Source organism: Stegostoma tigrinum, chromosome 43 (assembly GCF_030684315.1).
Source record: "Stegostoma tigrinum isolate sSteTig4 chromosome 43, sSteTig4.hap1, whole genome shotgun sequence".
Lineage (NCBI taxonomy): Eukaryota > Metazoa > Chordata > Chondrichthyes > Orectolobiformes > Stegostomatidae > Stegostoma > Stegostoma tigrinum.
In genome coordinates, this window is record NC_081396.1 from 6481865 (window position 1) to 6508947 (window position 27083).

Sequence of the window (27083 nt, forward strand, 5' to 3'; positions counted from 1 at the left end):
CCGTTCTTAAATCTGTTCGTGAAAGGGAAGGAGCTGTTCTTAAATCTGTTAGTGAAAGAGAAGGAGCTGTTCTTAAATCTGTTAGTGAGGGGAAGGAGCTGTTCTTAAATCTGTTAGTGAAAGGGAAGGAGCTGTTCTTAAATCTGTTAGTGAGGGGAAGGAGCTGTTCTTAAATCTGTTAGTGAGGGGGAAGGAGCTGTTCTTAAATCTGTTAGTGAGGGGAAGGAGCCGTTCTTCAATCTGTTAGTGAGGGGGAAGGAGCTGTTCTTAAATCTGTTAGTGAAAGGGAAGGAGCCGTTCTTAAATCTGTTAGTGAGGGGGAAGGAGCTGTTCTTAAATCTGTTAGTGAGGGGAAGGAGCCGTTCTTCAATCTGTTAGTGAGGGGGAAGGAGCTGTTCTTAAATCTGTTAGTGAAAGGGAAGGAGCCGTTCTTAAATCTGTTAGTGAGGGGAAAGGAGCCATTATTATATCTGTTAGTGAGGGGAAAGGAGCTGTTCTTAAATCTGTTAGTGAGGGGGAAGGAGCTGTTCTTAAATCTGTTAGTGAGGGGAAAGGAGCCGTTCTTAAATCTGTTAGTGAGGGGAAAGGAGCTGTTCTTAAATCTGTTAGTGAGGGGGAAGGAGCTGTTCTTAAATCTGTTAGTGAGGGGGAAGGAGCTGTTCTTAAATCTGTTAGTGAGGGGGAAGGCGCTGTTCTTAAATCTGTCAGTGAGGGGGAAGGAGCCGTTCTTAAATCTGTTAGTGAGGGGAAAGGAGCCATTATTATATCTGTTAGTGAGGGGAAAGGAGCTGTTCTTAAATCTGTTAGTGAGGGGGAAGGAGCTGTTCTTAAATCTGTTAGTGAGGGGAAGGAGCTGTTCTTAAATCTGTTAGTGAGGGGGAAGGAGCCGTTCTTAAATCTGTTAGTGAGGGGGAAGGAGCCGTTCTTAAATCTGTTAGTGACGGGGAGGATCTGTTCTTAAATCTGTTAGTGAGGGGGAAGGAGCCGTTCTTAAATCTGTTAGTGAGGGAGAAGGAGCTGTTCTTAAATCTGTTAGTGAGGGGGAAGGAGCCGTTCTTAAATCTGTTAGTGAGGGGGAAGGAGCCGTTCTTAAATCTGTTAGTGAGGGGGAAGGAGCCGTTCTTAAATCTGTTAGTGACGGGGAGGATCTGTTCTTAAATCTGATAGTGAGGGGGAAGGAGCCGTTCTTAAATCTGTTAGTGAGGGAGAAGGAGCTGTTCTTAAATCTGTTAGTGAGGGGGAAGGAGCTGTTCTTAAATCTGTTAGTGAGGGGAAGGAGCTGTTCTTCAATCTGTTAGTGATGGGGAAGGAGCTGTTCTTAAATCTGTTAGTGAGGGGGAAGGAGCCGTTCTCAAATCTGTTAGTGAGGGGGAAGGAGCCGTTCTTAAATCTGTTAGTGAGGGGAAGGAGCTGTTCTTCAATCTGTTAGTGATGGGGAAGGAGCTGTTCTCAAATCTGTTAGTGAGGGGGAAGGAGCCGTTCTTAAATCTGTTAGTGAGGGGAAGGAGCCGTTCTTCAATCTGTTAGTGAGGGGGAAGGAGCTGTTCTCAAATCTGTTAGTGAGGGGAAGGAGCCGTTCTTCAATCTGTTAGTGAGGGGGAAGGAGCCGTTCTTCAATCTGTTAGTGAGGGGGAAGGAGCTGTTCTTAAATCTGTTAGTGAGGGGGAAGGAGCTGTTCTCAAATCTGTTAGTGAGGGGGAAGGAGCTGTTCTTAAATCTGTTAGTGAGGGGAAGGAGCCGTTCTTCAATCTGTTAGTGAGGGGGAAGGAGCTGTTCTTAAATCTGTTAGTGAAAGGGAAGGAGCCGTTCTTAAATCTGTTAGTGAGGGGGAAGGAGCTGTTCTTAAATCTGTTAGTGAGGGGAAGGAGCCGTTCTTCAATCTGTTAGTGAGGGGGAAGGTGCTGTTCTTAAATCTGTTAGTGAAAGGGAAGGAGCCGTTCTTAAATCTGTTAGTGAGGGGAAGGAGCCGTTCTTAAATCTGTTAGTGAGGGGGAAGGAGCCGTTCTTAAATCTGTTAGTGAGGGGGAAGGAGCAGTTCTTAAATCTGTTAGTGAGGGGGAAGGAGCCGTTCTTAAATCTGTTAGTGAGGGGGAAGGAGCTGTTCTTAAATCTGTTAGTGAGGGGGAAGGAGCCGTTCTTAAATCTGTTAGTGAGGGGGAAGGAGCCGTTCTTAAATCTGTTAGTGAGGGGGAACGAGCCGTTCTTAAATCTGTTAGTGAGGGGGAACGAGCCATTATTATATCTGTTAGTGATGGGGAAGGAGCTGTTCTCAAATCTGTTAGTGAGGGGGAAGGAGCCGTTCTTAAATCTGTTAGTGAGGGGAAGGAGCCGTTCTTCAATCTGTTAGTGAGGGGGAAGGAGCTGTTCTCAAATCTGTTAGTGAGGGGAAGGAGCCGTTCTTCAATCTGTTAGTGAGGGGGAAGGAGCTGTTCTTAAATCTGTTAGTGAGGGGGAAGGAGCTGTTCTCAAATCTGTTAGTGAGGGGGAAGGAGCTGTTCTTAAATCTGTTAGTGAGGGGAAGGAGCCGTTCTTCAATCTGTTAGTGAGGGGGAAGGAGCTGTTCTTAAATCTGTTAGTGAAAGGGAAGGAGCCGTTCTTAAATCTGTTAGTGAGGGGGAAGGAGCTGTTCTTAAATCTGTTAGTGAGGGGAAGGAGCCGTTCTTCAATCTGTTAGTGAGGGGGAAGGAGCTGTTCTTAAATCTGTTAGTGAAAGGGAAGGAGCCGTTCTTAAATCTGTTAGTGAGGGGAAGGAGCCGTTCTTAAATCTGTTAGTGAGGGGGAAGGAGCCGTTCTTAAATCTGTTAGTGAGGGGGAAGGAGCAGTTCTTAAATCTGTTAGTGAGGGGGAAGGAGCCGTTCTTAAATCTGTTAGTGAGGGGGAAGGAGCTGTTCTTAAATCTGTTAGTGAGGGGGAAGGAGCCGTTCTTAAATCTGTTAGTGAGGGGGAAGGAGCCGTTCTTAAATCTGTTAGTGAGGGGGAACGAGCCGTTCTTAAATCTGTTAGTGAGGGGGAACGAGCCATTATTATATCTGTTAGTGAGGGGGAGGGAGCTGTTCTTAAATCTGTTAGTGAGGGAGGAGGAGCCGTTCTTAAATCTGTTAGTGAGGGGGAAGGAGCTGTTCTTAAATCTGTTCGTGAGGGGGAAGGAGCCATTATTATATGTTAGTGAGGGGGAGGGAGCTGTTCTTCAATCTGTTAGTGAGGGGGAAGGAGCTGTTCTTAAATCTGTTAGTGAGGGGAAGGAGCCGTTCTTAAATTTGTTAGTGGGTGGAAGGAGCCGTTCTTAAATCTGTTAGTGAGGGGGAAGGAGCCGTTCTTAAATCTGTTAGTGAAAGGGAAGGAGCTGTTCTTAAATTTGTTAGTGGGTGGAAGGAGCCGTTCTTAAATCTGTTAGTGAGGGGGAAGGAGCCGTTCTTAAATCTGTTAGTGAGGGGGAAGGAGCTGTTCTTAAATCTGTTAGTGGGTGGAAGGAGCCGTTCTTAAATCTGTTAGTGAGGGGAAGGAGCCGTTCTTAAATCTGTTAGTGAAAGGGAAGGAGCTGTTCTTAAATTTGTTAGTGGGTGGAAGGAGCCGTTCTTAAATCTGTTAGTGAGGGGGAAGGAGCCGTTCTTAAATCTGTTAGTGAGGGGGAAGGAGCTGTTCTTAAATCTGTTAGTGGGTGGAAGGAGCCGTTCTTAAATCTGTTAGTGAGGGGAAGGAGCCGTTCTTAAATCTGTTCGTGAAAGGGAAGGAGCTGTTCTTAAATCTGTTAGTGAAAGAGAAGGAGCTGTTCTGAAATCTGTTAGTGAGGGGGAAGGAGCTGTTCTTAAATATGTTAGTGAGGGGAAGGAGCTGTTCTTAAATCTGTTCGTGATGGGGAAGGAGCCGTTCTTAAATCTGTTAGTGAGGGGGAAGGAGCTGTTCTTAAATCTGTTCTTGATGGGGAAGGAGCCGTTCTTAAATCTGTTAGTGAGGGGAAGGAGCTGTTCTTAAATCTGTTAGTGAGGGGGAAGGAGCCGTTCTTAAATCTGTTAGTGAGGGGAAGGAGCTGTTCTTAAATTTGTTAGTGGGTGGAAGGAGCCGTTCTTAAATCTGTTAGTGAGGGGGAAGGAGCCGTTCTTAAATCTGTTAGTGAGGGGGAAGGAGCTGTTCTTAAATCTGTTAGTGAAAGGGAAGGAGCTGTTCTTATATCTGTTAGTGAGGGGAAGGAGCCGTTCTTAAATCTGTTCGTGAAAGGGAAGGAGCTGTTCTTAAATCTGTTAGTGAAAGAGAAGGAGCTGTTCTTAAATCTGTTAGTGAGGGGAAGGAGCTGTTCTTAAATCTGTTAGTGAAAGGGAAGGAGCTGTTCTTAAATCTGTTAGTGAGGGGAAGGAGCTGTTCTTAAATCTGTTAGTGAGGGGGAAGGAGCTGTTCTTAAATCTGTTAGTGAGGGGAAGGAGCCGTTCTTCAATCTGTTAGTGAGGGGGAAGGAGCTGTTCTTAAATCTGTTAGTGAAAGGGAAGGAGCCGTTCTTAAATCTGTTAGTGAGGGGGAAGGAGCTGTTCTTAAATCTGTTAGTGAGGGGAAGGAGCCGTTCTTCAATCTGTTAGTGAGGGGGAAGGAGCTGTTCTTAAATCTGTTAGTGAAAGGGAAGGAGCCGTTCTTAAATCTGTTAGTGAGGGGAAAGGAGCCATTATTATATCTGTTAGTGAGGGGAAAGGAGCTGTTCTTAAATCTGTTAGTGAGGGGGAAGGAGCTGTTCTTAAATCTGTTAGTGAGGGGAAAGGAGCCGTTCTTAAATCTGTTAGTGAGGGGAAAGGAGCTGTTCTTAAATCTGTTAGTGAGGGGGAAGGAGCTGTTCTTAAATCTGTTAGTGAGGGGGAAGGAGCTGTTCTTAAATCTGTTAGTGAGGGGGAAGGAGCTGTTCTTAAATCTGTTAGTGAGGGGGAAGGCGCTGTTCTTAAATCTGTCAGTGAGGGGGAAGGAGCCGTTCTTAAATCTGTTAGTGAGGGGAAAGGAGCCATTATTATATCTGTTAGTGAGGGGAAAGGAGCTGTTCTTAAATCTGTTAGTGAGGGGGAAGGAGCTGTTCTTAAATCTGTTAGTGAGGGGAAGGAGCTGTTCTTAAATCTGTTAGTGAGGGGGAAGGAGCCGTTCTTAAATCTGTTAGTGAGGGGGAAGGAGCCGTTCTTAAATCTGTTAGTGACGGGGAGGATCTGTTCTTAAATCTGTTAGTGAGGGGGAAGGAGCCGTTCTTAAATCTGTTAGTGAGGGAGAAGGAGCTGTTCTTAAATCTGTTAGTGAGGGGGAAGGAGCCGTTCTTAAATCTGTTAGTGAGGGGGAAGGAGCCGTTCTTAAATCTGTTAGTGACGGGGAGGATCTGTTCTTAAATCTGATAGTGAGGGGGAAGGAGCCGTTCTTAAATCTGTTAGTGAGGGAGAAGGAGCTGTTCTTAAATCTGTTAGTGAGGGGGAAGGAGCTGTTCTTAAATCTGTTAGTGAGGGGAAGGAGCTGTTCTTCAATCTGTTAGTGATGGGGAAGGAGCTGTTCTTAAATCTGTTAGTGAGGGGGAAGGAGCCGTTCTCAAATCTGTTAGTGAGGGGGAAGGAGCCGTTCTTAAATCTGTTAGTGAGGGGAAGGAGCTGTTCTTCAATCTGTTAGTGATGGGGAAGGAGCTGTTCTCAAATCTGTTAGTGAGGGGGAAGGAGCCGTTCTTAAATCTGTTAGTGAGGGGAAGGAGCCGTTCTTCAATCTGTTAGTGAGGGGGAAGGAGCTGTTCTCAAATCTGTTAGTGAGGGGAAGGAGCCGTTCTTCAATCTGTTAGTGAGGGGGAAGGAGCCGTTCTTCAATCTGTTAGTGAGGGGGAAGGAGCTGTTCTTAAATCTGTTAGTGAGGGGGAAGGAGCTGTTCTCAAATCTGTTAGTGAGGGGGAAGGAGCTGTTCTTAAATCTGTTAGTGAGGGGAAGGAGCCGTTCTTCAATCTGTTAGTGAGGGGGAAGGAGCTGTTCTTAAATCTGTTAGTGAAAGGGAAGGAGCCGTTCTTAAATCTGTTAGTGAGGGGGAAGGAGCTGTTCTTAAATCTGTTAGTGAGGGGAAGGAGCCGTTCTTCAATCTGTTAGTGAGGGGGAAGGTGCTGTTCTTAAATCTGTTAGTGAAAGGGAAGGAGCCGTTCTTAAATCTGTTAGTGAGGGGAAGGAGCCGTTCTTAAATCTGTTAGTGAGGGGGAAGGAGCCGTTCTTAAATCTGTTAGTGAGGGGGAAGGAGCAGTTCTTAAATCTGTTAGTGAGGGGGAAGGAGCCGTTCTTAAATCTGTTAGTGAGGGGGAAGGAGCTGTTCTTAAATCTGTTAGTGAGGGGGAAGGAGCCGTTCTTAAATCTGTTAGTGAGGGGGAAGGAGCCGTTCTTAAATCTGTTAGTGAGGGGGAACGAGCCGTTCTTAAATCTGTTAGTGAGGGGGAACGAGCCATTATTATATCTGTTAGTGAGGGGGAGGGAGCTGTTCTTAAATCTGTTAGTGAGGGAGGAGGAGCCGTTCTTAAATCTGTTAGTGAGGGGGAAGGAGCTGTTCTTAAATCTGTTCGTGAGGGGGAAGGAGCCATTATTATATGTTAGTGAGGGGGAGGGAGCTGTTCTTCAATCTGTTAGTGAGGGGGAAGGAGCTGTTCTTAAATCTGTTAGTGAGGGGAAGGAGCCGTTCTTAAATTTGTTAGTGGGTGGAAGGAGCCGTTCTTAAATCTGTTAGTGAGGGGGAAGGAGCCGTTCTTAAATCTGTTAGTGAAAGGGAAGGAGCTGTTCTTAAATTTGTTAGTGGGTGGAAGGAGCCGTTCTTAAATCTGTTAGTGAGGGGGAAGGAGCCGTTCTTAAATCTGTTAGTGAGGGGGAAGGAGCTGTTCTTAAATCTGTTAGTGGGTGGAAGGAGCCGTTCTTAAATCTGTTAGTGAGGGGAAGGAGCCGTTCTTAAATCTGTTAGTGAAAGGGAAGGAGCTGTTCTTAAATTTGTTAGTGGGTGGAAGGAGCCGTTCTTAAATCTGTTAGTGAGGGGGAAGGAGCCGTTCTTAAATCTGTTAGTGAGGGGGAAGGAGCTGTTCTTAAATCTGTTAGTGGGTGGAAGGAGCCGTTCTTAAATCTGTTAGTGAGGGGAAGGAGCCGTTCTTAAATCTGTTCGTGAAAGGGAAGGAGCTGTTCTTAAATCTGTTAGTGAAAGAGAAGGAGCTGTTCTGAAATCTGTTAGTGAGGGGGAAGGAGCTGTTCTTAAATATGTTAGTGAGGGGAAGGAGCTGTTCTTAAATCTGTTCGTGATGGGGAAGGAGCCGTTCTTAAATCTGTTAGTGAGGGGGAAGGAGCTGTTCTTAAATCTGTTCTTGATGGGGAAGGAGCCGTTCTTAAATCTGTTAGTGAGGGGAAGGAGCTGTTCTTAAATCTGTTAGTGAGGGGGAAGGAGCCGTTCTTAAATCTGTTAGTGAGGGGGAACGAGCCATTATTATATCTGTTAGTGAGGGGGAGGGAGCTGTTCTTAAATCTGTTAGTGAGGGAGGAGGAGCCGTTCTTAAATCTGTTAGTGAGGGGGAAGGAGCTGTTCTTAAATCTGTTCGTGAGGGGGAAGGAGCCATTATTATATGTTAGTGAGGGGGAGGGAGCTGTTCTTCAATCTGTTAGTGAGGGGGAAGGAGCTGTTCTTAAATCTGTTAGTGAGGGGAAGGAGCCGTTCTTAAATTTGTTAGTGGGTGGAAGGAGCCGTTCTTAAATCTGTTAGTGAGGGGGAAGGAGCCGTTCTTAAATCTGTTAGTGAAAGGGAAGGAGCTGTTCTTAAATTTGTTAGTGGGTGGAAGGAGCCGTTCTTAAATCTGTTAGTGAGGGGGAAGGAGCCGTTCTTAAATCTGTTAGTGAGGGGGAAGGAGCTGTTCTTAAATCTGTTAGTGGGTGGAAGGAGCCGTTCTTAAATCTGTTAGTGAGGGGAAGGAGCCGTTCTTAAATCTGTTAGTGAAAGGGAAGGAGCTGTTCTTAAATTTGTTAGTGGGTGGAAGGAGCCGTTCTTAAATCTGTTAGTGAGGGGGAAGGAGCCGTTCTTAAATCTGTTAGTGAGGGGGAAGGAGCTGTTCTTAAATCTGTTAGTGGGTGGAAGGAGCCGTTCTTAAATCTGTTAGTGAGGGGAAGGAGCCGTTCTTAAATCTGTTCGTGAAAGGGAAGGAGCTGTTCTTAAATCTGTTAGTGAAAGAGAAGGAGCTGTTCTGAAATCTGTTAGTGAGGGGGAAGGAGCTGTTCTTAAATATGTTAGTGAGGGGAAGGAGCTGTTCTTAAATCTGTTCGTGATGGGGAAGGAGCCGTTCTTAAATCTGTTAGTGAGGGGGAAGGAGCTGTTCTTAAATCTGTTCTTGATGGGGAAGGAGCCGTTCTTAAATCTGTTAGTGAGGGGAAGGAGCTGTTCTTAAATCTGTTAGTGAGGGGGAAGGAGCCGTTCTTAAATCTGTTAGTGAGGGGAAGGAGCTGTTCTTAAATTTGTTAGTGGGTGGAAGGAGCCGTTCTTAAATCTGTTAGTGAGGGGGAAGGAGCCGTTCTTAAATCTGTTAGTGAGGGGGAAGGAGCTGTTCTTAAATCTGTTAGTGAAAGGGAAGGAGCTGTTCTTATATCTGTTAGTGAGGGGAAGGAGCCGTTCTTAAATCTGTTCGTGAAAGGGAAGGAGCTGTTCTTAAATCTGTTAGTGAAAGAGAAGGAGCTGTTCTTAAATCTGTTAGTGAGGGGAAGGAGCTGTTCTTAAATCTGTTAGTGAAAGGGAAGGAGCTGTTCTTAAATCTGTTAGTGAGGGGAAGGAGCTGTTCTTAAATCTGTTAGTGACGGGGAAGGAGCTGTTCTTAAATCTGTTAGTGAGGGGGAAGGAGCCGTTATTATATCTGTTAGTGAGGGGGAAGGAGCTGTTCTTAAATCTGTTAGTGAGGGGGAAGGAGCTGTTCTTAAATCTGTTAGTGAGGGGGAAGGAGCCGTTATTATATCTGTTAGTGAGGGGGAAGGAGCTGTTCTTAAATCTGTTAGTGAGGGGGAAGGAGCTGTTCTTAAATCTGTTAGTGAGGGGGAAGGAGCTGTTCTTAAATCTGTTAGTGAGGGGGAAGGAGCCGTTATTATATCTGTTAGTGAGGGGGAAGGAGCTGTTCTTAAATCTGTTAGTGAGGGGGAAGGAGCTGTTCTGAAATGTGTTGGTGAGCTGAGGGAGCTGTTCTGAAATGTGTTGGTGAGCGGAGGGAGCTGTTCTGAAATGTGTTAGTGCGCAGAGGGAGCTGTTCTGAAATGTATTGGTGAGCGGAGGGAGCTGTTCTGAAATGTGTTGGTGAGCAGAGGGAGCTGTTCTGAAATGTGTTAGTGAGCGCAGGGAGCTGTTCTGAAATGTGTTGGTGAGCAGAGGGAGCTGTTCTGAAATGTGTTCGTGAGCAGAGGGAGCTGTTCTGAAATGTGTTGGTGAGCAGAGGGAGCTGTTCTGAAATGTGTTGGTGAGCGGAGGGAGCTGTTCTGAAATGTGTTCGTGAGCACAGGAAGCTGTTCTGAAATGTGTTAGTGAGCGGAGGGAGCTGTTCTGAAATGTGTTAGTGAGCGGATGGAGCTGTTCTGAAATGTGTTAGTGAGCGCAGGGAGCTGTTCTGAAATGTGTTAGTGAGCAGAGGGAGCTGTTCTGAAATGTGTTGGTGAGCACAGGGAGCTGTTCTGAAACGTGTTGGTGAGCGGAGCGAGCTGTTCTGAAATGTGTTAGTGAGCGGAGGGAGCTGTTCTGAAATGTGTTCGTGAGCAGAGGGAGCTGTTCTGAAATGTGTTCGTGAGCAGAGGGAGCTGTTCTGAAATGTGTTAGTGAGTGGAGGGAGCTGTTCTGAAATGTGTTGGTGAGCAGAGGGAGCTGTTCTGAAATGTGTTGTTGAGCACAGGGAGCTGTTCTGAAATGTGTTAGTGAGCGGAGGGAGCTGTTCTGAAATGTGTTAGTGAGCGGAGCGAGCTGTTCTGAAATGTGTTGGTGAGCGCAGAGAGCTGTTCTGAAATGTGTTGGTGAGCGCAGAGAGCTGTTCTGAAATGTGTTCGTGAGCGGAGGGAGCTGTTCTGAAATGTGTTGGTGAGCGCAGGGAGCTGTTCTGAAATGTGTTAGTGAGCAGAGGGAGCTGTTCTGAAATGTGTTGGTGAGCGCAGGGAGCTGTTCTGAAATGTGTTAGTGAGCAGAGGGAGCTGTTCTGAAATGTGTTAGTGAGCACAGGGAGCTGTTCTGAAATGTGTTAGTGAACGCAGGGAGCTGTTCTGAAATGTGTTAGTGAGCAGAGGGAGCTGTTCTGAAATGTGTTCGTGAGCACAGGGAGCTGTTCTGAAATGTGTTAGTGAGCAGAGGGAGCTGTTCTGAAATGTGTTAGTGAGCGCAGGGAGCTGTTCTGAAATGTGTTGGTGAGCACAGGGAGCTGTTCTGAAATGTGTTCGTGAGCAGAGGGAGCTGTTCTGAAATGTGTTAGTGAGCAGAGGGAGCTGTTCTGAAATGTGTTGGTGAGCGCAGGGAGCTGTTCTGAAATGTGTTAGTGAGCGCAGGGAGCTGTTCTGAAATGTGTTCATGAGCAGAGGGAGCTGTTCTGAAATGTGTTAGTGAGCGCAGGGAGCTGTTCTGAAATGTGTTAGTGAGCAGAGGAAGCTGTTCTGAAATGTGTTCGTGAGCGCAGGGAGCTGTTCTGTAATGTGTTAGTGAGCAGAGGGAGCTGTTCTGAAATGTGTTAGTGAGCAGAGGGAGCTGTTCTGAAATGTGTTGGTGAGCAGAGGAAGCTGTTCTGAAATGTGTTCGTGAGCGCAGGGAGCTGTTCTGTAATGTGTTAGTGAGCAGAGGGAGCTGTTCTGAAATGTGTTAGTGAGCAGAGGGAGCTGTTCTGAAATGTGTTAGTGAGCGCAGGGAGCTGTTCTGAAATGTGTTAGTGAGCGCAGGGAGCTGTTCTGAAATGTGTTCGTGAGCACAGGGAGCTGTTCTGAAATGTGTTAGTGAGCGCAGGGAGCTGTTCTGTAATGTGTTAGTGAGCAGAGGGAGCTGTTCTGAAATGTGTTGGTGAGCGGAGGGAGCTGTTCTGAAATGTGTTAGTGAGCAGAGGGAGCTGTTCTGAAATGTGTTAGTGAGCGCAGGGAGCTGTTCTGAAATGTGTTAGTGAGCAGAGGGAGCTGTTCTGAAATGTGTTAGTGAGCAGAGGGAGCTGTTCTGAAATGTGTTAGTGAGCGCAGGGAGCTGTTCTGAAATGTGTTAGTGAGCGCAGGGAGCTGTTCTGAAATGTGTTAGTGAGCAGAGGAAGCTGTTCTGAAATGTGTTCGTGAGCGCAGGGAGCTGTTCTGTAATGTGTTAGTGAGCAGAGGGAGCTGTTCTGAAATGTGTTAGTGAGCAGAGGGAGCTGTTCTGAAATGTGTTGGTGAGCAGAGGAAGCTGTTCTGAAATGTGTTCGTGAGCGCAGGGAGCTGTTCTGTAATGTGTTAGTGAGCAGAGGGAGCTGTTCTGAAATGTGTTAGTGAGCAGAGGGAGCTGTTCTGAAATGTGTTAGTGAGCGCAGGGAGCTGTTCTGAAATGTGTTAGTGAGCGCAGGGAGCTGTTCTGAAATGTGTTCGTGAGCACAGGAAGCTGTTCTGAAATGTGTTAGTGAGCGGAGGGAGCTGTTCTGAAATGTGTTAGTGAGCGCAGGGAGCTGTTCTGAAATGTGTTCGTGAGCAGAGGGAGCTGTTCTGAAATGTGTTAGTGAGCGCAGGGAGCTGTTCTGTAATGTGTTAGTGAGCAGAGGGAGCTGTTCTGAAATGTGTTGGTGAGCGGAGGGAGCTGTTCTGAAATGTGTTAGTGAGCAGAGGGAGCTGTTCTGAAATGTGTTAGTGAGCGCAGGGAGCTGTTCTGAAATGTGTTAGTGAGCAGAGGGAGCTGTTCTGAAATGTGTTAGTGAGCAGAGGGAGCTGTTCTGAAATGTGTTGGTGAGCGGAGGGAGCTGTTCTGAAATGTGTTAGTGAGCGGAGGGAGCTGTTCTGAAATGTGTTAGTGAGCGCAGGGAGCTGTTCTGAAATGTGTTAGTGAGCGGAGGGAGCTGTTCTGAAATGTGTTAGTGAGCGCAGGGAGCTGTTCTGAAATCTGTTGGCATGTGTTTTCAAACTTTTGCATCTTCTGCCCGATGGAAGACGGTGGAAGAGAGTAAAACCGTGGTTGGTGGGGTATGGTGGTGAATGCTGATGTTGGCTACCTTCCCGAGGCAGAGGGGAGTGTCGATGGAGTCAACGGAAGGAACGGCTGGTTTGTGCGATGGTCTGCTTTGCATTGCTGACCCCGTGTTATTGATTGAAACTGTGCGAGGTGGTCTTGGGGAGGCGGACGTGGGACCGATGCTGCCTTCCTTGTGAACTGTAAGACCCAGGAGGGGAGTGGTAAAGGAGTGGAGGGTCGCTGTTTTATACCTGGAAATCAACCCTTTTTTAGGGCAAAGATAAGGAAAAACTGAGTGTGCTGCCCATGAGGATTTGGAAAGCATTTCCTCCAGGAGTTGCTGCCGGAGGTTGGCGATGGTTCTCTATGGGGAAGGGTTCTCCAGTGCCTGACAGGGGTGCGGACTTTGTGAGGTGTACAGACTGGGTGCGTTTGGTGTTGAACGGCAGGGTCTCGGGGCCGAATGGTCTGCTTCTTCCTGGTTACGAGAAACACACAAGATGGTGCCACGGTCGACCGATTGCGGGGTGGTGGGAGGGGGAGAGGAACTGGATGGACGGTGTGGGGTGTCATACCCTGACCTTTTGCTGCCTGGTGACCCTGGTTTGCACTCGACACCCGGGGGCATCGAGGGTCAGCGAGCTTCACCGGGTGAGACCTTCAGTTCAGCAGGCACAGCACCCATCCAGCTCGGCCTCTCAGTGAGCCGGTGGTCTAGTAGGTATATCGCTGGACTGTTAATCCCGAGACCTAGGTAACGTTCTGGGGACTCAGGTTCGAATCCCACCCGCCAGCTGATGCTGGCGCCTGGATTCTAGTAAATATCTGGAATTAAGAGTTTAACTTATAGGGCCTAGTGTAGTGCTGTAGAACAGACAGGCCTCGGGGTTCAGGTATATGATTCTTCAGTTTGCATCACATATACAGAGGGTGGGTAAGGAGGGGATCAGCGCACTCACCTTCATCGCTCAGATGCTCTGAGTGTAGGGGTTGGGGACTTCATGTCGGGGCTGTACAGGGACGTTGGTGAGGCCTCTTCTGGAACGCTGTGTCCCATCCCGGTCTCCCTGTTACAGGAAAGGGTGTTATTGAGCCGGAGAGGGGTCCAGGAGAGATTTACCGGGATGTTGCCGGGAACAGAGAGTTTGAGTTATAAGGAGAGGCCGGGACTGTTTTCCCTGGAGCGTCGGAGGCTGAGAGGGTGACCCTTACAGAGGTTTATAAACCGGTGAGGGGCATAGAGCAGGTGAATGGCTGGTGTATTTACTCTTGGGTGGGGGGATTTCAAGGCTGGGGGAATATTTTTAACATGGGAGGAGAGAGCTTAACAAAAGACAATGGGGGGCAATTTTTTTTTTTACACAGAGAGTGGTCCATGTGTGGAATGAGCTTCCAGAGGGCGTGGGTATGGTTAAAATGTTTGAAAGGCACTGGGATAAGTATGTCAGTACATTGGGATAAGTACACGAGTGAGAAATTCTTGGACGGATATGGGCCAGGAGCAGGCAGGTGGGACTGGTTCAGTTTGGGATTGGAGTAGCCGCGGGCCAGTCGGGCCGAAGGGTCTGTTTCCATGCCGTACAACCGCAAATCCATTTGCTGACCGTCGGAAAAACCGTGGGCGCCCTTTGGGGAAAGAATGTGCCGTTCTTAACAGGCCTGGCCTCCGCGTGACTCCAGGCCCCCCCCCCCCCGCAGCCGAGGCTTCGCCTCACTCTGGGCAGTCAGGGTCGGCTGATAAACGCTGGCCTGGGTCCCCCACCCCCACCCCCACCCCCACCCCGTCCCATCAGGAATGAGGTCGCCCATTCGCTGCGCTGCACCCCCAGCCACCACACCTCCCTCCTTCTCCTCTACATCACCTCCCCCCCTCCCGCCCCCACTCTCTCCCATTCCTCACCTTTATTCCGCGAGGCTTGCCTCCACAGGATCTGAGTGATGTCTCTTGTCCACGCCTGCTTGACGTCGGCCGTCTCGGCTTGGAAGACGTAAGTCTCGTTCGAGCGACGGCGCCGGTACCGAACCTCGAACCGCAGCCCGCTCTCCCCGATGTTCTCCGTCAGCCCCACGTCCGCTGTCTGAGACAGTGTGAGAGAGAGAGAGAGAGAGACTGGCTGATCTGTACGGCACTCTCCCTTCGGCAAGTACACAACACCTTAGGAAAGGGCAGGACGTGACGAGAGACCCCTTGCTCCCAGAACCGCTGTTTAACCCTCTGCGCTTCTTTTTTTCAGAAGAAGAATGAGGATTGCAAGAATTAAAGAACCGTTTTTGAGCGCAGAGATTTATCATAACCTCACAGCAAGGAATTCTTTACCTATCGTCAATTCTTTTTGAAAGAAAAGATCGAATTCCTGCAACGAGCAGACCATCGGGAGCTGAGGAATTGTTTGCAAGTGAGGTTGATTATTTCTGAGCTAAGTGAGCAGCTTGGAAGTGGTAACAAGAGACAGAGAGCGAGAGGAAGACACAGAGCGGTTGTTCTCCCTCGCAGAAGCTGCCTGTTCTCTGCAGAAGAAAACCAGTTACCATTCCTGCAGTGGTTGCTGTAGATGTTCACTATGAAGCAGTGAGACAGAAACATTTCCAAGCCATGTCAACGTTTAGTTTCTTGCCGTTACTGTATATTCTCCTGTCCCGACCTGTAACGGGTCAACATTTGCTCAGGCTACTCTCTTCCTTTTCTCATACCCAAACGGGCTGTCTTTATGATCCTCACTAGTTTCAATTCCATAGAAACACAGAAAATTGGATCAGGAGTAGGCCACTCAGCCCTTCGCCCATGCTCCTCCATTCAATACGATCGCGGCTGATCATCCAACAAGGTTCCCAGTTCCCACCTTATCCCCCAAACCTCTTAGCCCCAAGTACTGTAACCAACTCCTTCTTCAAATCGTACAATGTTTTGGTAATAAGTGTCACAGGTTCATTGAATCTCTGGGCGAAGATGTTTCTCCTCATCCCAGTCTTCAATGGCTCATCTCCATATCTTTACTGCCTGCTTCAAAGATCCCTGGCCAGCTGGAACACCTTTCCTGTATTCACCCTGTCTCGTCCTGTTACAGTTTTACAGGGTTCTTAAGATTCCCCTCTCGTTTTTCTAATCTCCCAGTGAATACAGTCCTAACCGATCTGGCCTCCCTCTGGACATCAGCCCTGCCGTTCCCAGGAATCAGTCTGGGAGAGACCTTCGCTCCGTCGCCCAGGACGTCCTTCCTTAGACACGGAGATGGGGAACCGCGCACAATATTCCGGGTCTGGTCTCACTGCGGCCCGCGTACGATTCGCAGCGAGACATCCCCTGCTCCTGTACTCAAACCCTCTCGCACCGAAAGGCCCTGAGCACACCTTTCGCCTTGGTCGCCGTCTGCTGCACCTGCAAATGCCTACTTACAGCGACTGGTGCACAAGGACACCCAGGTCCCCCTGCAAATCCACACCCCGCCTCAGTTTGCAGCAATTCATACTCTCGATGTCCCTTTCTTTATCGGTTTCTTGGGAGTTCAATGTGGCGACCTACAATTCCCCCAATTATCAGGGTTACCACTTTTATTTGGCATCCTTATAAATCTCGATCCGCGTAGGCTTGGCGGGCCGAAGGGCCTGTTCCTGTGCTGTAATTTTCTTTGTTCGATCTAACGTCATTCTTAAATTTGTTTATTAACCACAGCTTTACCATCAGGTGTGTGCCCCTTAGAGGAACCGTATCTCACATTAAATAGAGCACATTAGCCTTTACCCGTTCACTGTTAAATCCTTCCTTATCCCCTTCAGCCTCCACACCTTCATCATTCCCTTTCTTCAGGTTTAAGATTCCCGTTTCGAATAAATGAGAGCGGGTTTAAACGTAAGTTTCACCACAATAGAGGCACTGTTGCCTGAATGCTACTTGTTAGTTCAAGTTTAGACACTTGCCCCGCTACACGACACTAAATCTGAAATGACTCATTTCGCTCCTCAATGCATTCATCCAGAAATGTGTTCTCTGTGCACCCCAGGAATTCGTCCTAGCCAGCATGAGCGCTGAATTGTTTAATACAGATGGTGTGTAGATTAAAGTTGGCCATGTTTTGGGCACCTCCAGATCTATAGAGAGCCCAACATCGTCATGACTGTTTCAATTCCCAGCATCCATTTCTGCCCTTCCTGGTCTCCGAGCTCTGTCCGAAACCAGATGTGCACCTTGATTTTTCGATTCGGGATCCTCTACGACCGAAGTACCGATCACATGCCATGCCAACAGCGGCACCCAACCCGCATTCCCTTTCTGCTCCTCTATCTGAGAAACCAAAAATCCACTGACCTTCCGATTCTAAACTTGGTCGCCTTGGAACCAGGACTCCGTGGCGGTGACAAAGAACATCCATTCCCCTCCATCGGCGCGTCCAAATCGCGGCAACCTCTTTGCAAATATCTCCGGGAATTCAGAGAAAACGCATTTAATTCTGCTTCTTAACATTATTTTCAAACCTTGCCCAATTTGGTACCAGACTTTCATTCACCTGACTCCAATGTAGCAACTCATTTTCTCACTTTCTATTGCCAAACATCTGTCCCTCAAATCTGACACCTCTCGTAGTTTAGCTTTGAGAAGACATAGCCAACCCAGCATTTGGAAATCCCAAATGTCCCAGAATATCAGGGGCTGTTTTGTCTTTAAAATACATGGGACTTGACTTTTTGATCAGTTCACTTCCCATTCCGCGAGGGTCTGATTAATACAGGCCCAGAGATTCCAGCCAGTTACTGAGTGATGGTGTGAGGGAGAGGGATTAACATCAGTACAGATACAGTCAGTAACACAGGGCGCTGGGGGGGAGAGGGGTTACTGAGTGACAGTGTGAGGGAGAGGGATTCACATCAGTACAGATACAGTCAGTAACACAGGGCGCTGGGGGGAGAGGGGTTACTGAGTGACAGTGTGAGGGAGAGGGATTCACATCAGTACAGATACAGTCAGTAACACAGGGTGCAGGGGGGAGAGGGATTACTGAGTGACAGTGTGAGGGAGAGGGATTAACATCAGTACAGATACAGTCAGTAACACAGGGCGCTGGGGGGGAGAGGGGTTACTGAGTGACAGTGTGAGGGAGAGGGATTAACATCAGTACAGATACAGTCAGTAACACAGGGCGCTGGGGGGGGAGAGGGGTTACTGAGTGACAGTGTGAGGGAGAGGGATTAACATCAGTATAGATACAGTCAGTAACACAGGGCGCTGGGGGGGAGAGGGGTTACTGAGTGACAGTGTGAGGGAGAGGGATTAACATCAGTACAGATACAGTCAGTAACACAGGGCGCTGGGGGGGAGAGGGGCTACTGAGTGACAGTGTGAGGGAGAGGGATTAACATCAGTACAGATACAGTCAGTAACACAGGGCGCTGGGGGGGGAGAGGGGTTACTGAGTGACAGTGTGAGGGAGAGGGATTCACATAAGTACAGATACAGTCAGTAACACAGGGCGCTGGGGGGAGAGGGGTTACTGAGTGACAGTGTGAGGGAGAGGGATTAACATCAGTACAGATACAGTCAGTAACGCAGGGCGCTGGCGGGGAGAGGGGTTACTGAGTGACAGTGTGAGGGAGAGGGATTAACATCAGTACAGATACAGTCAGTAACACAGGGCGCTGGGGGGGAGAGGGGTTACTGAGTGACAGTGTGAGGGAGAGGGATTAACATCAGTACAGATACAGTCAGTAACACAGGGCGCTGGGGGGGAGAGGGGTTACTGAGTGGCAGTGTGAGGGAGAGGGATTCACATCAGTACAGATACAGTCAGTAACACAGGGCGCTGGGGGGAGAGGGGTTACTGAGTGACAGTGTGAGGCAGAGGGATTAACATCAGTACAGATACAGTCAGTAACACAGGGCGCTGGGGGGGAGAGGGGTTACTGAGTGACAGTGTGAGGGAGAGGGGTTAACATCAGTACAGATACAGTCAGTAACACAAGGCGCTGGGGGGGAGAGGGGTTACTGAGTGACAGTGTGAGGGAGAGGGATTAACATCAGTAGGGATACAGTCAGTAACACAGGGCGCTGGGGGGCAGAGGGGTTACTGAGTGACAGTGTGAGGGAGAGGGATTCACATCAGTACAGATACTGTACAGGGAATACAATTAAAATTCTTTCGGCTATGTTGGGTCTTTGCCTGTTCCCAACTTCAATCCAACAGCTAGTTTCCTGCACTGTTTTGTTTTTGCTGTTTTGAACTTTTCAGCAGGGTGTGAGCGTGCTGGGACTGGGACTGGGCCTAAATAAGCAGGGGGATTTCCTCTGGCCCTCTGTTCCTTTAACCCATCATCAAGGAATGTGCACATTGAAAACATTTGTCTGAATGGAACATCTCCACATGATGGCGTCTTTTAAAGTGACTTTCTCTCAATCAGGTACCTCCGTCACGGACCCCCGTTAGAGAGGGAGTCTCTCCGTCAGGGACCCCCGACAGAGAGGGGGTCTCTCTGTCAGGGTCCCCCGATAGAGAGGGAGTCTCCCCGTCAGGGACACCCGACAGAGAGGGAGGCTCTCTGTCAGGGTCTCCCGATAGAGTGGGAGTCTATCCGTCAGGGGCACCCATTAGAGATTGAGTCTCTCCGTCAGGGACCCCCAATAGACAGGGAGTCTCTCCGTTAGGGACCCCTGTTAGAGAGGGAGTCTCTCCGTCAGGGGCCCCCATTAGACAGGGAGTCTCTCCGTTAGGGACCCCCGTTGGAGAGGGAGTCTCTCCGTCAGGGGCCCCCATTAGACAGGGAGTCTCTCCGTCAGGGGCCCCCATTAGAGACTGAGTCTCTCCATCAGGGACCCCTGTTAGAGAGAGAGTCTCTCCGTCAGGGACCCCTGTTAGAGAGGGAGTCTCTCCGTTAGGGACCCCTGTTAGAGAGGGAGTCTCTCCGTCAGGGACCCGCATTAGAGAGGGAGTCTCTCCATCAGGGACCACCGTTAGGGAGGGAGTCTCTCCGTCAGGGGCCCCCGTTAGAGAGGGAGTCTCTCCGTCAGGGACCCCTGTTAGAGAGGGAGTCTCTCCGTCAGGGACCCCCGTTAGAGAGGGAGTCTCTCCGTCAGGGGCCCCCATTAGACAGGGAGTCTCTCCGTTAGGGACCCCCGTTGGAGAGGGAGTCTCTCCGTCAGGGGCCCCCATTAGAGATTGAGTCTCTCCGTCAGGGACCCCTGTTAGAGAGGGAGTCTCTCCGTCAGGGACCCGCATTAGAGAGGGAGTCTCTCCATCAGGGACCACCGTTAGGGAGGGAGTCTCTCCGTCAGGGGCCCCTGTTAGAGAGGGAGTCTCTCCGTCAGGGACCCCCGTTAGAGAGGGAGTCTCTCCGTCAGGGACCCCCGTTAGAGAGGGAGTCTCTCCGTCAGGAACCCTCGTTGGAGAGGGAGTCTCTCCTTCAGGGACACCCTTTAGAGAGGGAGTCTCTCCGTCAGGGACCCTCGTTGGAGAGGGAGTCTCTCCGTCAGGGACCCCCGTTGGAGAGGGATTCTCTCCATCAGGGACCCCCGTTAGAGAGGGAGTCTCTCCGTCAGGGACCCCCGTTGGAGAGGGAGTCTCTCCGTCAGGGACCGCTGTTGAAGAGGGAGTCTCTCCGTCAGGCTCCCTTGTCAGCATTATTAAATGAAGGAGCGTTTTTTAATGAGGGACTCTTCCACCAACAGTGACTGGAAAGGACCGATGAGGCTTTCGGGGATTCACTGTGCTGAGTAAACATTACCCCATCAACAGCAATTAAAAATCACCCTGAACACTCAACCCCCAAACTGTGGTCATTTCCCCTTCTTCCGAATAACGCTGAGTCTCCCTGCCGCCAACCCCCTCCCACCCCAATGGGCTTCGGGGCCTGCCTCTGTTCCCTTCAACCGCTGGGATGCGGAATTCTTTCCAGGAAATGGGTTGGCATCGCACCAGTCTAAACAACTGTGCTTTGGGCTGAGTCAGGCCACACAGCAGACCGTCCAACGTGGCCCACTACTGCGCAGCTGGACCCTGCCTGTGCCCAGGGAGGGGGATGCCAGAGAGACACAGTGGGCCCTCACACAGTTTCATTCTCGAGCATTTGTCTGGAACGGTCTCACAGGAGACTGCTCAAGCTGTCCCGCCTGTTGCCAGTGTGATCGAACTGGCCGTGGCCCTCTGCAGACTTCTGCCTCTTACCCCTTGCCGCCCGCCTGATCCTGCCTCCAACACCTCCACACTCCCCCCACCCACTCCCCACACTCTCGGGCACCGCCATCCAGCTCCTGGCCCCTGGGTGCGGGCAGAGGGGTTGGCCCACGCTCCCCCATTTCTCCCTCTCGTGCCCTCTGCTTTCCAGTCGGGAGCATGGCCTCCCGCCCACCCACCTACCCCTCAGATCCGTCCAGAACCCTTCCACCATCTCCCCCGCACCCCCCCGCCCAGTCTGTCAGGGGTAAACACGACCCCGAGACCAGACCCCTGGGGATTTTCTCTGCTTTTTGTTACAAATTAATTCACGGGATGAGCACCGTCGCTGGCAGCGAGCGGCAAGTATTATCCCAGAGGGGAAGCTAAGCTGTGTGGTCTGAAGTCACATGTAGGCCCAGACCAAATTCCACCAAAATCTGCCGCGATGGGATTCGAACCTGGGTCCCCAGGACATTACCAGGGATGAATAGGCTAGCGCCAACTGCACTAGGCCACACCCTCCCCCCTCACAGCTGTGCTGCAGTGCAGGAGACATTGCTCCAGGTTCAGCTGGGGGCTGGTGGTTGACGCGGGTCCAACACGATGTTTAGCCCCTTCTCTCTCCGTTTTCTTCCCTTTCAAGTGCTGGGAGGTGGTGGTGGGTCAAGGAGGAGGTGTCTCAGTCCAGGGGGAGCCAGGCATGGCTCCGCCCCGGCCTGGGATCACCCCAGTGAGTGAGGAGCAGGTCCTGGCGTGACTCCTGTGCTCCCCACCAACCCACGCCCCCCCCCTCTTCCCGACCCCCTGCTCCTCCCCTTCCCGGCCTGGGCACTCAGGCTCCAGGTCCACGGGTAAGCCCGGGTACCCGAAGGAGGACAATGGCCATCGTGGCCTAGCACCGCCGTCACATCCCCACGTTGTGGTCTTCCTTGGCATCCAGGGATTCCGGCAGCCCGGCAGGAGTTCTCCAGGCCTGGCGCAGAGCTCTCCTTTGGCGGAGGCTTCCGGGCTTGTATTCTGGTGACCCGGCAGGTGTTCTCCAGGCCTGGCACAGAGCTCTCCTTCCGCTCAGGCTTCCGGCCTAGTATTCTGTTGACCTGGCAGGCCTTCTTGCCTGGGAAGTGGCGGTCTCAGCCTGGCATGGCGGTCTCCTTTGGCTAGCGGCCTGGTGTGAGAGTGTCGCCCTGGCCGCGTCTTCAGCGTTTATTCCATCGCTCCTTCATCGGCTTTCCCAGGAGCCGTTAGTTGAACTGCGACTGAAGTACACGTGGCAGAGGTTCTGTTGCGAATGGTAGTCAAACCACTTCCCTATGCCCTTGAATCTGCTTCCTCACAGCCGGCTGTGCAAACAAAATTCTCTGGTAGACCTGCCCGACGATGCCAACACTGTCCCCTACAGTTTTCAAGCCATCTGTCAGCTGAAGCTCTATCTCTCTGGAAGGTCTACCTGGACCAAGTGTCCCCCAATACCACCCGGCCTGGTTAAATTCTGCTTGAGCCCTCTCATGCTCAAAAGGAGAGCAACGCAAGACCCCTCAGGGCCCCGGAAACAGGAACCGAAAGGCCTGCGGGCACCGTAAATCAGGAGCAAGAACAGGGGAAGTCGCTGGAAAAGCTCAGCAGGTCTGGCAGAATCGGGGAAGAGAGAATCAGAGTTTAACGTTTCGGGTCTGGGTTGTGAGGAAGGGTCACCAGACCCGAAACATTAAACTCTGATTCTCTCTTCGCTGATGCTGACGAGCCTGCTGAGCTTTTCCTGCTGCCTCTGGTTCTCAGGTCCCTCTGTTAGGTACAGCAGTCTAACACAGACAGCATGTGGAATTTAAGCATCTATTGCGAAAGGAATGCTGTATAAAAGCCGGGAAACGATGCTACAACTCTATAAGGCATTAGTGAAACCGCGAACAGCGTACTGTGCACAATGTTGGACCCTTCACTTGAGGAGGGAGGGAGTTTAGTGACGGCAGCTCTGGAGAGGCTCACCCGATTGACCCCCAGAGGCGAACGGTTTGTCTGATGAGAGACATCGAGCAGTTTTGACTGATATTCTCTGGAGCTTACAGAAATGCAAAGAGTTTGAAACCAGGAACAGGACATGCTATTCCCAAGAGGGAAGCGTACAAGAGGGAATGGACACATTTTTAATCAGTAACGGGGTTGTAGGATCACGGGAAGCGAGAGGGAAGTGTATAAGGAGGGGACGGACATGTGTTTAATCAGTAACGGGGTTGTAGGGTCACGGGGAGCGAGACGGAAGTGTATAAAGAGGGGATGGACACGTGTTTCATCACTAACGGGGTCGCAGGGTCACAGGGAGCGAGAGGGATGTGTATAAGGAGGGGACGGACACGTGTTTAATCAGTAACGGGGACACGGGGAGTGAGAGGGAAGTGTATAAGGAGGGGACGGACACGTGTTTAATCAGTAACGGGGTCACGGGGAGTGAGAGGGAAGTGTATAAGGAGGGGACGGACACGTGTTTAATCAGTAACGGGGACACGGGGAGCGAGAGGGAAGTGTATAAGGAGGGGACGGACACGTGTTTAATCAGTAACGGGGTCACGGGGAGTGAGAGGGAAGTGTATAAGGAGGGGACGGACACGTGTTTAATCAGTAACGGGGACACGGGGAGCGAGAGGGAAGTGTATAAGGAGGGGACGGACACGTGTTTAATCAGTAACGGGGTCACGGGGAGCGAGAGGGAAGTGTATAAGGAGGGGACGGACACGTGTTTAATCAGTAACGGGGTCACGGGGAGTGAGAGGGAAGTGTATAAGGAGGGGAAGGACACGTGTTTAATCAGTAACGGGGTCAGGGGGAGCGAGAGGGAAGTGTATAAGGAGGGGACGGACATGTGTTTAATCAGTAACGGGGACACGGGGAGCGAGAGGGAAGTGTATAAGGAGGGGACGGACACGTGTTTAATCAGTAACGGGGTCACGGGGCGCGAGAGGGAAGTGTATAAGGAGGGGACGGACACGTGTTTAATCAGTAACGGGGTCACGGGGAGTGAGAGGGAAGTGTATAAGGAGGGGAAGGACACGTGTTTAATCAGTAACGGGGTCACGGGGAGCGAGAGGGAAGTGTATAAGGAGGGGACGGACACGTGTTTAATCAGTAACGGGGTCAGGGGGAGCGAGAGGGAAGTGTATAAGGAGGGGACGGACACGTGTTTAATCAGTAACGGGGTCACGGGGAACGAGAGGGAAGTGTATAAGGAGGGGACGGACACGTGTTTAATCAGTAACGGGGTCACGGGGAGCGAGAGGGAAGTGTATAAGGAGGGGACGGACACGTGTTGAATCAGTAACGGGGACACGGGGAGCGAGAGAGAAGTGTATAAGGAGGGGACGGACACGTGTTTAATCAGTAACGGGGACACGGGGAGTGAGAGGGAAGTGTATAAGGAGGGGACGGAAACGTGTATAATCAGTAACGGGGTCACAAGGAGCGAGAGGGAAGTGTATAAGGAGGGGACGGACACGTGTTTAATCAGTAACGGGGTCACGGGCAGCGAGAGGGAAGTGTATAAGGAGGGGACGGACACGTGTTTAATCAGTAACGGGGTCACGGGGAGTGAGATGGAAGTGTATAAGGAGGGGACGGACACGTGTTTAATCAGTAACGGGGTCACGGGGAGTGAGAGGGAAGTGTATAAGGAGGGGACGGACACGTGTTTAATCAGTAACGGGGTCACGGGGAGCGAGAGGGAAGTGTATAAGGAGGGGACGGACACGTGTTTAATCAGTAACGGGGTCACGGGGAGCGAGAGGGAAGTGTATAAGGAGGGGACGGACACGTGTTTAATCAGTAACGGGGACACGGGGAGCGAGAGGGAAGTGTATAAGGAGGGGACGGACACGTGTTTAATCAGTAACGGGGTCACGGGGAGCGAGAGGGAAGTGTATAAGGAGGGGACGGACACGTGTTTATTCAGTAACGGGGTCACGGGGAGCGAGAGGGAAGTGTATAAGGAGGGGACGGACACGTGTTTAATCAGTAACGGGGTCACGGGGAGTGAGAGGGAAGTGTATAAGGAGGGGACGGACACGTGTTTGATCAGTAACGGGGACATGGGGAGCGAGAGGGAAGTGTATAAGGAGGGGACGGACACGTGTTTAATCAGTAACGGGGTCACGGGGAGTGAGAGGGAAGTGTGTAAGGAGGGGACGGACACGTGTTTAATCAGTAACGGGGACACAGGGAGTGAGAGGGAAGTGTATAAGGAGGGGACGGACACGTGTTTAATCAGTAACGGGGACACGGGGAGTGAGAGGGAAGTGTATAAGGAGGGGACGGACACGTGTTAAATCAGTAACGGGGTCACGGGGAGCGAGAGGGAAGTGTATAAGGCGGGGACGGACACGTGTTTAATCAGTAACGGGGACACGGGGAGTGAGAGGGAAGTGTATAAGGAGGGGACGGACACGTGTTAAATCAGTAACGGGGTCACGGGGAGCGAGAGGGAAGTGTATAAGGAGGGGACGGACACGTGTTTAATCAGTAACGGGGTCACGGGGAGCGAGAGGGAAGTGTATAAGGAGGGGACGGACACGTGTTTAATCAGTAACGGGACACGGGGAGTGAGAGGGAAGTGTCTCAGGAGGGGACGGACACGTGTTAAATCAGTAACGGGGTCACGGGGAGCGAGAGGGAAGTGTATAAGGTGGGGACGGACACGTGTTTAATCAGTAACGGGGTCACGGGGAGCGAGAGGGAAGTGTATAAGGAGGGGACGGACACGTGTTTAATCAGTAACGGGGACACAGGGAGCGAGAGGGAAGTGTCTCAGGAGGGGACGGACACGTGTTTAATCAGTAACGGGGTCACGGGGAGCGAGAGGGAAGTGTATAAGGAGGGGACGGACACGTGTTTAATCAGTAACGGGGTCACGGGGAGCGAGAGGGAAGTGTATAAGGAGGGGACGGACACGTGTTTAATCAGTAACGGGGACACGGGGAGCGAGAGGGAAGTGTATAAGGAGGGGACGGACACGTGTTTAATCAGTAACGGGGTCACGGGGAGCGAGAGGGAAGTGTATAAGGAGGGGACGGACACGTGTTTAATCAGTAACGGGGTCACGGGGAGCGAGAGGGAAGTGTATAAGGAGGGGACGGACACGTGTTTAATCAGTAACGGGGTCACGGGGAGTGAGAGGGAAGTGTATAAGGAGGGGACGGACACGTGTTTGATCAGTAACGGGGACATGGGGAGCGAGAGGGAAGTGTATAAGGAGGGGACGGACACGTGTTTAATCAGTAACGGGGTCACGGGGAGTGAGAGGGAAGTGTGTAAGGAGGGGACGGACACGTGTTTAATCAGTAACGGGGACACGGGGAGTGAGAGGGAAGTGTATAAGGAGGGGACGGACACGTGTTTAATCAGTAACGGGGACACGGGGAGTGAGAGGGAAGTGTATAAGGAGGGGACGGACACGTGTTAAATCAGTAACGGGGTCACGGGGAGCGAGAGGGAAGTGTATAAGGCGGGGACGGACACGTGTTTAATCAGTAACGGGGACACGGGGAGTGAGAGGGAAGTGTATAAGGAGGGGACGGACACGTGTTAAATCAGTAACGGGGTCACGGGGAGCGAGAGGGAAGTGTATAAGGAGGGGACGGACACGTGTTTAATCAGTAACGGGGTCACGGGGAGCGAGAGGGAAGTGTATAAGGAGGGGACGGACACGTGTTTAATCAGTAACGGGACACGGGGAGTGAGAGGGAAGTGTCTCAGGAGGGGACGGACACGTGTTAAATCAGTAACGGGGTCACGGGGAGCGAGAGGGAAGTGTATAAGGTGGGGACGGACACGTGTTTAATCAGTAACGGGGTCACGGGGAGCGAGAGGGAAGTGTATAAGGAGGGGACGGACACGTGTTTAATCAGTAACGGGGACACAGGGAGCGAGAGGGAAGTGTCTCAGGAGGGGACGGACACGTGTTTAATCAGTAACGGGGTCACGGGGAGCGAGAGGGAAGTGTATAAGGAGGGGACGGACACGTGTTTAATCAGTAACGGGGTCACGGGGAGCGAGAGGGAAGTGTATAAGGAGGGGACGGACACATGTTTAATCAGTAACGGGGACACGGGGAGCGAGAGGGAAGTGTATAAGGAGGGGACGGACACGTGTTTAATCAGTAACGGGGTCACGGGGAGCGAGAGGGAAGTGTATAAGGAGGGGACGGACACGTGTTTAATCAGTAACGGGGTCACGGGGAGCGAGAGGGAAGTGTATAAGGAGGGGACGGACACGTGTTTAATCAGTAACGGGGTCACGGGGAGTGAGAGGGAAGTGTATAAGGAGGGGACGGACATGTGTTTAATCAGTAACGGGGACACGGGGAGCGAGAGGGAAGTGTATAAGGAGGGGACGGACACGTGTTTAATCAGTAACGGGGTCACAGGGTTACAGGGAGCGGGCAGGGAAACTTGGCTGCGGCCAAGACAGGATCGGCCGCCATCGCATGCGACAGCGCGGCAGGCCCCAAAGGCTGAATGGCCTCCTCCTGCTACTGGTTCTCATGAATAAAGCGTTAAGTCCTAATCTGTCTGATCTCGCCTCATCCCCATACAGGAGGTAGGTTTAGAAGAGGTTCACTGTGTTGTTTCTGGAGCAGAGAGGGTTATGAGGAGAGATTGAGGAGACTGGGACTCTACTCATCAGGATTTAGAATGAGGGGTGATCTTACAGAAAGATATAAAATGATGAAGGGAATAGATAAGAGAGAAGCCAGGAGGTTGTTCCCACCGAGAGATGAAACTCGAACGATGGGGAAGAGCTTCGAAATAAGAAGGTTGGGAGCATGTTTACGGCTGAGTT

General features: G+C 50.8%; 1 protein-coding gene across 1 annotated transcript in view; it reads right to left on the bottom strand.

Moving 5' to 3' along the window:
* The window catches only part of LOC125448895 (pleckstrin homology domain-containing family G member 4B-like), a 91802-nt gene that overhangs the window by 22304 nt on the left and 42415 nt on the right, over positions 1 to 27083 (bottom strand). The window contains exon 10 of the mRNA XM_059641821.1: positions 14024 to 14201. Coding sequence (XP_059497804.1) covers positions 14024 to 14201 — 178 coding nt within the window. The remainder of the gene's footprint in view (positions 1 to 14023; positions 14202 to 27083) is intronic.